Genomic DNA, 11,642 nt, shown 5'->3' on the forward strand with positions numbered 1-11,642 from the left:
ACTCCAGGGGCTGAATTTTTGAATATTTTTAGGGGTTGATGTGGAGCCATTTTACCATGCCCATGCACCAGACCCCTATCAGATGTAAATGCATGCCACTTGTGAGGCATGTGCGAAATTTCATGAGTTTTGGGGCATGTTAAAGCCTTCGAAACTGCGATTCATTTGGAGGGAGAAGAAAAAGAGTGAATAAAAAATAATTTCTTGCATTCCAAGAGGTTCTCGCACTGCGCGCAGTGCCCTAGATAAATGACCACATCACTGTGTTCAACCAGTTAACTAAATTTATTAAAGCAGCTATTAGACAAAGATGTCTTAGATTGTCTCTAAGTTTCAGTTACCTAAACATCCTTTGCCTTACTGTCTCAAATAATTAAATTCTTTTTCTGTGAATGATAATCATGTTTTCTGTGTCGCAACTGACAGCTTTGTCTCTGCTTGTTCTCTTTTTTGCACTCTGAAGGATTCCTCTGCCCCATCATTTTTTGCGGATTTTGATAAGATGGTGAGTTTTAAATCAGCACATCATGCAATGCTTTAACTAAAGGTTACATTCTTTCTGTATTTGATTTGGAATGGTCTGTTCATTTCCGTTTAAATTGAAACATATACATAAGTGTCCCTCTGTAACAGGAACATTGCTGGTATTAAAATATTCATGTTTAGTTTTGCCAATGGTAGAATAGTAATCTGCATTTGAATATAAAATCTGTAGGTAATTTACATGCATTTTGACATCAGAAGTGTACTGGTTTATGTTTGCAGTCCGAGTGGCATCATCCACCAGCATTTCAGCGGGCTTTGGGTTTATGCAGGAAAACAGTCTGTATGGAGATCAAAAGAGCCAGAACACATCGGCCATGATGCACTCGGAACTGATCGGCTACCATTTGACCACGATCCTGCTTTTCATTCATCTCTATAAACAGACATCTGCATGAAAGTGCAGCAAACAGTCCACTTATACAGTGGGGAGAACAAGTATTTGATACACTGCCGATTTTGCATGTTTTCCCACTTACAAAGCATGTAGAGGTCTGTAATTTTTATCATAGGTACACTTCAACTGTGAGAGCCGGAATGTAAAACAAAAATCCAAAAAAATCACATTGTATGATTTTTTAATTAATTTACATTTTATTGCATGACATAAGTATTTGATACATCAGAAAAGCGGAACTTAATATTTGTTAAAGAAACCTTTGTTTGCAATTACAGAGATCAGACGTTTCCTGTAGTTCTTGACCAGGTTTGCACACACTGCAGCAGGGATTTTGGCCCACTCAATCAATCAATCAAATCATTCAAATTTTATTTGTATAGCTCCAAATCATAACCAGAGTTATCTCGAGACACTTTACAGAAAGAGCAGGTCTAGACCGACTCTTTGTTCTGTTATTTAAAGAGAGGCCCAACATGAATCACCATGAGTAGCACTTAGCAACATTCGGCACATTGGCAGAAAAACTTCCTTTAACAGGCAGAAACCTCGAGCAGAACCAGACTCATGTTGAACAGCCATCTGAAGAGACTGGATGGGCCGAAAATGGGATAGAAGGAGATGCAGGATAGAGACAGGCAAAGAGAGCAACAACAACATATGTCCTTGTTACAACAACAACAGACACCTACTGATGGTTACAATGCCAATAATAGTGGTAGACTAGGGTGAAGATTAGCAAAATAAATAAATTAGCGAGAGAAGCAGAGTAATGATAAAGGCTGAGGTAATCGTAATTGTAACAGTTGAAGTCAACAGGTCTACTATTAGCATTAGCAGCAACAATAATGATACTATGGGGAAGGCTGATGTTAGTAGTTGTTGCAGTCGAGCAGGTCCACAGCAGCAGGTGGTCTGCAGCAACGATCCTCAGGAACCTTCAAGACAAGGGAGCACAAGAACTCCCGGGAAGATATGTGGTTAGTAATGTTAATGGGACCAGAAGATACAGAGTTAATGAGCTGCATTAATATGACAGAGAGAGAGAGAGAGAGAGTCAGAGAGAGAGAGAGAGAGAGAGAGAGAGTCAGAGAGTCAGAGAGAGAGAGAGAGAGAGAGAGAGAGAGAGAGTCAGAGAGTCAGAGAGAGAGAGAGAGAGAGAGAGAGAGTCAGAGAGAGGGAGAGAGAGAGAGAGAGAGAGAGAGAGGCGCTTGGTGTGTCAGTTCCCCCCGGCAGTCTAAACCTATAGCAGCATAACTCTGGGCTAGTCCAAGCCTGAGCCAGGCCTAACTATAAGCTTTATCAAAGAGGAAAGTTTTAAGTCTACTCTTAAAAGAAGAGAGGGTGTCTGCCTCCCGGACCTTGACTGGTAGATTGTTCCAGAGGAGGGGGGCCTGGTAATTGAAGGCTCTACCTCCAACACTACTCTTAGAGACTTTAGGTACCACAAGCAGGCCTGCATCCTGGGAGCGCAATGTTCTAGAGGGGTAATATGGCACTATGAGCTCTTTAAGATATGATGGTGCCGGACCAGTAAGAGCTTTGTAAGTAAGAAGAAGGATTTTAAATTCTATTCTAGATTTTACAGGAAGCCAGTGCAGAGAGGCTAATACAGGAGAGATGTGATCTCTCTTCCTAGTTCTTGTCAGCACACGTGCTGCAGCATTTTGTACCAGCTGCAGAGTTTTTAGTGACTTATTAGAGCAGCCTGATAGTAACGAGTTACAATAATCCAACCTGGAAGTAACGAATGCATGGACGAGTTTTTCTGCATCGTGTTGAGACAGGATGTGTCTGATGTTTGTTGCGAAGGTGAAAGAAGGCTGTCCTTGATATTTGTTTTATGTGGGAGATGAAGGACATATCCTGATCAAACAGAACTCCCAGATTCCTAACAGTAGTGCTGGATGCCAGGCTGATGCCATCTAGGGCAGCTATATCATTAGAGAAAGAGTCTCTGAGGTGTTTTGGGCCGAGCACAATAACTTTAGTTTTGTCTGAATTAAGTAGCAGAAAGTTTCTAGTCATCCAGATCTTTATGTCCTTAAGGCATGCTTCTAGTTTAGATAGCTGATTGGTTTCGTCTGGCTTCATTGATAAGTATAATTGAGTATCATCTGCGTAACAATAAGGTGCCTGAATCTAGGGTAGGCTTTTTAAGAAGTGGCTTAATTACAGCTAGTTTAAAAGGCTGGGGTACATAGCCCGTCGATAAAGACATATTGATCATATCTAGTAAAGAAGTGCTAATTGAGGGAAAGACTTCCTGAAGCAGCTTGGTTGGAATCGGGTCTAAAAGACAGGTTGATGGTTTAGACGAAGATATCAGAGAATTTAGCTCAGGAAGGTCAATTGGAGAAAAACAGTGTAAACATCAGGTTTTTGAGCAGTTTCCAAAGATACATCTGCACCAGTTAACGGCAGGAGGTTACAGAGTCTCTAATCTTGTTGTCCTTAAAGAAGCTCATGAAATCGTCACTGCTGAGGCCTATAGGAATACTTGGCTCAGTGGAGCTGTGACTCTCTGTCAGCCTGGCTACAGTGCTGAAAAGGTACCTGGGATTGTTTTTATGTTCTTCTATGAGGGAGGAGTAGTAGACACCTCGAGCATGCCGTAGGGCCTTCCTGTATTTATTAAGACTGTTTTGCCAGAGTAAACGAGACTCTTCTGTTTTGGTGGATCGCCACATTCTTTCAAATTTACGCGACATTTGCTTCAAGTTACGAGTTTCTGAGTCATACCATGGAGCTAGCCTCTGTCGTTTAATAATCTTCTTTTTTAAGGGGGCAATCGAGTCTAGAGTACTTCTCAGCAAACCTGCAGGACTATCAACAAACTGATCAAGCTGAGAGGGACTAACATTAGCATCAGAGCTTTCTGTAGGAAACAGATGTGGTAAAGAATTGTTTCCTTAAATTTAGCCACAGTCCTATCAGACAAACATCTTGTGAGTACATTTTTGTTAACTGGAGAGTAGTCGGTTAATAGGACATCGAATGTTACTAAATAGTGATCTGATAAAAGAGGATTTTGTGGGAAGACAATTAAGTTTTCGGTTTCAAGGCCATAAGCTAGAACAAGGTGGAGGGTGTGGTTAAAGCGGTGAGTAGGCTGGTTTACACTTTGAGTGAAACCAATAGAGTCCAAAAGGGACATAAATGCCATGCTAAGACCATCATTATCAACATCTACATGAATATTGAAGTCCCCTACAATAATTATTTGATCTGAACTCAGGACTAAATCTGATAAAAACTCTGAGAATTCAGTTAGAAAATCAGAGTATGCGCCAGGAGGGCGGTATACTATCACAAATAAAACAGGCTGTAAAGTTTTACAGGCTGGGTGTGAAAAACTCAGAACAAGGCTTTCAAAAGAGCTGAAACTAAGTTTGGGTCGAGGGTTGATTAGAAGACTAGAACTGAAGATAGCTGCCACTCCACCACCTCGACCAGTGTCTCGAGGAGTATGAGTATTAAGATGACTGGGAGGAGTGGATTCATTTAAGCTGACATATTCTTCCTGACACAGCCAAGTCTCAGTTAAAGAGAGTAAATCAATATGATCATCTGATATCAGGTCGTTCACTAATAGAGCTTTAGATGACAGGGATCTGATATTTAACACACCACATTTAATTCTCATATTTTTTGGCATAACTTCGATTGTTGTTTTAATTTTTATTAAAATTTTTTGATTTACTTCTTTTTTATTTGAGTTTGAATTAACTGTAATAACAGGCCTGGGTTGGGGGGCAGACACAGTCTCTATAACATGAACATTGTGGCTGGGAAACTGCTCACAGGGAAGCTCAGAGGAGTGTGTAGGACTACAGCTCTGCCTCCTGGTCTCAACTCTGGTTTGTCAGGTTTTACGACTAACAAACTTAGCCATATTACGAGACAAAAGAGCTGCACCATCCAAAGTGGGATGAATGCCGTCTCTTCCGATAAGACCAGGCTTTCCCCAGAATGTCTGCCAGTTATCTATGAAGCCCACATCGTTTGCTGGGCACCACCTCGACAGCCAGCGGTTGAATGATGACATGCGGCTATACATGTCATCACTCGTCAGATTGGGCAGGGGTCCAGAGAAAACTATGGAGTCCGACATCGTCTTTGCAAATGCACACACCGACTCAACATTAATTTTAGTGACTTCCGATTGGCGTAACCGGGAGTCATTAACGCCGACATGAATTAAAATCTTATCAAATTTACGATTATCCTTTGTCAGCAGTTTTAAATTGGACTCGATGTCGCCCGCTCTGGCCCCAGGAATACATTTCACTATGGCCGCTGGCTTCGCTAACTTCACGTTTCTGACTATGGAGCTGCCAATAACCAGAGTTGGTTTCTCAGCGGGTGTGTCGCTGAGTGGGGAAAACTTGTTCGAAACGTGAAGTGGTTGGTGGTGAACCGTGTGCTTCGTCTTGCGGCTATGCTTCCCTCTGAGAGTAACCCAGCCACTGCATCCCGGCTGCTCGGGAGTTGCCGGGGGAGAAGCTACGCTAGGTCGGCCCGCACCGGCTACTGGCCCTGGGGGCTTGCTGCTGACTACAGCAGCTAGCGATGCTTGGTTTTCCAAGGTGCGGAGCCACGTCTCTAAATCCGTGATCCTCGCCGCCATAGCTCCAAAAATACTACATTTCATACGAGTACAAGTACCCTTATCCGTAAAGGAGGTCGAGGTAGAGCTAAACATCTGACACACCGAACAGGGCAGATCAGGAGAGCAGGAGGGAGAAGGAGAAGACATTTCAGTTGATTAAGCTAGCTGCTAAGCTAACGGCTGAGCGAGTATAAAGTTAAGGATTTAGCAGATATGACGCTAATTCAACAACGAGAGTGCTTGATGAAAACTAGTGTCTGTTTAAGTACACAGCAGCTGAATAACCACAGTGATGATAATTACAGCAGATTAATCGATTTAGCTCGAGCTCTAGCAGCAGCTACAAACAGCACAGAACAACACAGTAGCAGCGAGAAAACAGGAAATGACGCAATACGCTCACCTGACGCAATACGCTCACACACGGCAGTCCCAGACACACCTATTCAGCAGTGAATGTCTGCCTTGTCCACTCCTCCATACAGATCTTCTCCAGATCCTTCAGGTTTTGGGGCTGTCGCTGGGCAACATGGAATTTCAGCTCCCTCCAAAGATTTTCTATTGGGTTCAGGTCTGGAGACTGGCTAGGCCACTCCAGGACCTTGAGATGTTTCTTACGGAGCCACTCCTTAGTTGCCCTGGCTGTGTGTTTCGGGTCGTTGTCATGCTGGAAGACCCAGCCGCGACCCATCTTCAATGCTCTTATTGAGGGAAGGAGGTTGTTGGCCAAGATCTCGTGATACATGGCCCCATCGATCCTCCCCTCAATACGGTGCAGTCGTCCTGTCCCCTTTGCAGAAAAGCATCCCCAAGGAATGAAGTTTCCACCTCCATGCTTCACAGTTGGGAAGGTGTTCTTGGGGTTGTACTCATCCTTCTTCTTCCTCCAAACACAGCGAGTGGAGTTTATACCAAAAAGCTCTATTTTGGTCTCATCAGACCACATGACCTTGTCCCATTCCTCCACTGGATCATCCAGATGGTCATTGGCAAACTTCAGACGGGCCTGGACATGCGCTGGCTTGAGCAGGGGGACCTTGCGTGCGCTGCAGGATTTTAATCCATGACGGCGTAGTGTGTTACTAATGGTTTTCTTTGAGACTGTGGTCCCAGCTCTCTTCAGGTCATTGACCAGGTCCTGTCGTGTAGTTCTGGGCTGATCCCTCACCTTCCTCATGATCATTGATGCCCCACGAGGTGAGATCTTGCATGGAGCCCCAGACTGAGGGAGATTGACCATCATCTTGAACTTCTTCCATTTTCTAATAATTGCGCCAACAGTTGTTGCCTTCTCACCAAGCTGCTTGCTTATTGTCCTGTAGCCCATCCCAGCCTTGTGCAGGTCTACAATTTTGTCCCTGATGTCCTTACACAGCTCTCTGGTCTTGGCCATTGTGGAGAGGTTGGAGTCTGTTTGATTGAGTGTGTGGACAGGTGTCTTTTATACAGGTAATGAGTTCAAACAGGTGCAGTTAATACAGGTAATGAGTGGAGAACAGGAGGGCTTCTTAAAGAAAAACTAACAGGTCTGTGAGAGCCGGAATTCTTACTGGTTGGTAAGTGATCAAATACTTAAGTCATGCAATAAAATGCTAATTAATTATTTAAAAATCATACAATGTGATTTTCTGGATTTTTGTTTTACATTCCGTCTCTCACAGTGTGAGTACAAGTGTACCTATGATAAAAATTACAGACCTCTACATGCTTTGTAAGTGGGAAAACCTGCAAAATCGGCAGTGTACCAAATACTTGTTCTCCCCACTGTAGATGTTGTCTCCATCTTCATTTTGGCTTTTAAAGTTGCTAGTTGGACTGTAAACAATGCAGCACACGGAAAAGGAAGTCTTTGCTCGAAGTCCTTCATCACTAATTGCTGACTATACCGGATGCTCTGAACAGCTGGCTGTTGCTCCAAGAGGATGTATTATCTTCTTCTTCTATCAGACAAAAGCTGATGGGTTTCGAGATTGGTTAAATTGTAATGTAGTTCTGACTTTAGGTCTTTTCATTTATCTTTTCTCACCTGTTAGCATGGCTGGAGGCTTGTTTCAATAATGGGTTTGACTCATAACTTTTCAGAACCAGTATGCGTCAGATATTCAGAATGAGCACTTGTCATTTTTAGAGCCATCCAAAGGAGTAATATGTAGCACCACTACTCCAACGTGACAAATTGTTGAAATAGTCTTCAATGAGCATCAGTTGATGGTCAGATAGCCTTTAATGGAATTCATGCAAACTTTGTTTTGACCACTATCTTTCTTTGCTAAAGAATGAAGTTAATGCTGAATCAACCAAGGCTCCTGAAGTCGCAGAGACAGAAGATGCTGTGGAACAAGACAAGCCTCCTGCCATGTTTGCTGGTGAGGAAACTTCTGATCTCCCGGCTAGAGAGGAACCTCCTGCTCCTTCTGCTGGTGAGGAACCTCCTGCTCCTCCTGCTGGCGAGGAGCCTCCTGCTCCTCCTGCTGCTGAGGAACCTCCTGCTCCTCCTGCTGCTGAGGAACCTCCTGCTCCTCCTGCTGGCGAGGAGCCTCCTGCTCCTCCTGCTGGCGAGGAGCCTCCTGCTCCTCCTGCTGCTGAGGAACCTCCTGCTCCTCCTGCTGCTGAGGAACCTCCTGCTCCTCCTGCTGCTGAGGAACCAGAAAGTTCTATCAGCCCAAAGGAAGAGAAGCCTGATGTGAGTGGAAGTATTGAACATAATTAATACTGATCATCCGTGAACCATTGACCATCATCATCATTGCGAAGGGGTTTTTCGTCAATCAGGTTTATAGGTATGCCAGTCTGTCCCGGATCAGGACCTCATACCAGAAGGTCTCAGCTGGTCTGTCTTGTGTGTGAAAGGTCTCAGCTGGTCTGTCTTGTGTGTGAAAGGTCTCAGACGGTCTGTCTCTGGTGTGAAAGGTCTCAGACGGTCTGTCTCTGGTGTGAAAGGTCTCAGACGGTCTGTCTCTGGTGTGAAAGGTCTGGGTTTAGGTTGGTCCCTAAAACACATTGAACTTGAACTGTCTCATCTTAGATGTTTACTTATGTGACCTGAGAATGATATGACCCTCTTTTCTTTTCACTCTCACTGTCAGCAAAGTTATATTTTCTACTAAGAGGTTAAGTTTAATTAGCTTTTAGCTTGTTAATTGCATACATTTTAAATGGAGGCTTTGACTGCATGTTATGGTTACTCATTTTAGATACCGGCTGATACATAGCAGAGCATTAACCTGGAACAGTGAACAGTTTCACCTGAACTACTTAGAAGGTGTTGATTGTAATGAACTAACACTCTGTAGCCAATCAGAATCCAGCATCCATCCAAGCCATGGTACAAAGGTTATTACTGCCAGGGTTTAGCTCACTGTTTTCTTTTTAATAAAGTGTAAAAATTTGATTTTCTCTGCAGTCTGCTGGTGGATCTCCAGGCTCTGAGCAGTCAGAGATTGGTCAGGTATACATCTCCACTGTTGTAGTCCTTTTCTTTGTCTTTTACTGTGTTATACTGTAGCTGACAATTTAAAGAGTTATAATCCTTTAAAGCACTGTTATGTTTTACCATCATTTAATTGTGTAATGGAAGACACTGCATGTGGTGCAAAAGTTTAAATCCTACATAACACTGAAATCTCAAAGGTTTATTTTTAACCCAGAAAGTAAATGGTATTGTGCATGAATATTTAGTTTAATGGTGTGAATTGTTTTATTTACTTCACTGTATAACTCAAGTTTATCTCTGAACCAAATAACTTTTTATTTGGCCAAAATACACACTGTTTTATTTGTAATAATAATAATCGTGTTAACAGTAAAAAAACAATTGTTCCTGTTTAATGAAATGGTTTGTGTTTGCACACAGATTCCTCCTACAGAAGAATCAACATCTCCAGCTGAAGCAGCTCCATCGGTAACTATCTCTGAATGAACAGTCAACTTTGTGATTCATTAATTGAGATCTAATTAAAATTTTGAAAACTAAATCCAACAGCATCGTCCGCAAATGTAAACTCAACGGATAGCATATTCACAATTATGATAATTGTTACTATTATGAATTGTTTAAGAAGAGATGTATTTTGACTAATTTAAAGTTTGTCTGCTTTACTTTCTACTATCATAATTAATATCCATGTCATGGTGAGGCATATTATTGTTTGCTTGTATTGGACTCAGTTCTACATATCTTTCTGATGTTTTAACTAGTTTTCTGTTCATGCAAATGACTGCTGCATTCTTGATCCCAATGTTGTTTCATAAAAATTATGAGCTCAAAGTAAGATTTTAGTCAGGGCGCTGGTTTAGCTCAGTGTGTAGAGCAGCCGCCCCATGTACAGAGGCTACAGTCCTCAAGGCACTGATCGCAGGTTCCACTCCCGCATTGTGATCATTTGGTGCATGTCATCCCCCACTTTCTACTCCCCACATTTCCTATCTCTCTTCAGCTATTCTATCTAATAAAAGGCAAAAGCCCCCAAAAAATTACCTTTAAAAAAAGGCTTAAGTGAAATATAATAAAAGGTGAAAGATACTTTTGTAATTGTCTATATATGTGTGTTGTTATGGTAATGTAAGAGCTGAATTTTGTTTGTCATCTGCAGGAAAAGATGCCAATCCCCTCCGTGGTAATTGAGCCTGCTTCCAGTAACGAGGGTGACGATGACCGCGATGCTGACATCATCTCTCCCACCACCATCAGTGATAACGGTGTGACAGCTGAAAACCAGACCATCAAACACATGAGTCCATCTGGGGGAGTCTCGGGACTCCCTGATGGCTTCCTATACAAGGTGAGATTTCCTATTAATTCTAACTTCCACCATTTCATGCAGGTGGTTTAAAACATGTCCATTACAGGTTAACATACTCCATCTGGTGGTGCATGTGGCGATGCTGTTTTTGTATATGTAGGTGGAGACGATGCACGACTTTGAAGCTGCAAACTCAGATGAGCTTGAACTGAAAAGAGGTGATATTGTTTTGGTGCTTCCTACTGCTTCAGTAGAGGATCAGGTGAGAACAGTGGCAGTTCATTTAAGGTCAACAGCTTCCTACACGAAAATTCAGGCTGGTAGTGATGTTATCTCACTGGTTCTTGTTGCAGGATGCTGGCTGGCTCACAGGGATCAAAGAAAGTGACTGGTTAACACTCGGCGCAAGTGCTCAGAAAGGACTTTTCCCAGAAAACTTTATCCAACGTTTGGAGTGAGAAGTGTCTTCAGCTGATGTTTGAGATGTTTGTGTGTAAGCCGGTCATTCAGCATGTAGCCAGCCCTTTTCCTGAAAGAAGCATCTGACCTGCTGCAGCTGTCTGCTGGACAACACAAGACTTACTCTGGTAGATGAAACTCTACTGAAACTTTAGTCATGGTAATAAAAACTAATGCTTTCTAAAATGTAAGTGAAAACTAATAAGCATGATGTGGTAGTTTGGTCTTAACCTCTCCCTCTCTGAAACTGAGATTTGTCTTTGTTTTGTTTTTGTTAAAAGAAAAATTATTTATTGGGAATGTTGCAATCTCTACATGTTCACATCTACAAAAAGCAAAAAACTGTTTCCAGAAGAAAAAAAAAAGGAACCTTCTTTGCACCAGTGTGTTGTGCTGATTTTGTTGCTCAGCTGTGGAATTAAACAGAATCTGTAGTGCTGTAATCTATTTAACGTTCTTAAGTGTGACTTGAAACTTCAGTTTGCGTTTTTTTCTGCAAAAACACAACTGTTACCCTTGAATCACTGTTAGTGTATTTCTGTAATACTGAGGTGTGTGTGGTGATCTTTTGTTTGGAATATGTGGTGATAAACTTTGTCACTGATGAGTTAATGTGTTGTTTTTGCAAAATCCTGCGGACATTTATTATTTTAACAATGGCGAGTGCTAGTGCACACTCAGCATGAAAAGTATTCTATGATGACAAAAAAATCTGCCCGCAAGTTTGAAAGTTATTGTAAAGCTGCTGAAGTCACACATCTTAAGAAAGTTATATCAACAACAAACTGAGCTAATCAGAAAACAGTTACTATTTGTTCCTCAGTGTAACGTACTTTAACTCAGAAGGTATAAAGATCCAATATGCAATCTATGTTGTTGGAATATTTCA

General features: G+C 42.1%; 1 protein-coding gene across 2 annotated transcripts in view; it reads left to right on the forward strand.

Annotated features, from left to right (window-relative positions):
• amph (amphiphysin) overlaps positions 1–11,360 on the forward strand; it is a 36,350-nt gene extending 24,990 nt beyond the window's left edge. For both annotated transcript variants that reach the window (XM_069684888.1, XM_069684889.1), the window contains exons 16-22: positions 464–505; positions 7,828–8,235; positions 8,956–9,000; positions 9,406–9,453; positions 10,145–10,333; positions 10,455–10,556; positions 10,648–11,360. In XM_069684888.1, the coding sequence (XP_069540989.1) occupies positions 464–505; positions 7,828–8,235; positions 8,956–9,000; positions 9,406–9,453; positions 10,145–10,333; positions 10,455–10,556; positions 10,648–10,752 (939 nt within the window). In that variant the 3' untranslated portion in view covers positions 10,753–11,360. The remainder of the gene's footprint in view (positions 1–463; positions 506–7,827; positions 8,236–8,955; positions 9,001–9,405; positions 9,454–10,144; positions 10,334–10,454; positions 10,557–10,647) is intronic.
• Positions 11,361–11,642: the final 282 nt, after the last annotated feature.

This window comes from Semicossyphus pulcher, unplaced genomic scaffold (assembly GCF_022749685.1).
Source record: "Semicossyphus pulcher isolate SPU_LCO1_2020_fin unplaced genomic scaffold, fSemPul1.0.p SCAF_7, whole genome shotgun sequence".
Taxonomy (NCBI): domain Eukaryota; kingdom Metazoa; phylum Chordata; class Actinopteri; order Labriformes; family Labridae; genus Semicossyphus; species Semicossyphus pulcher.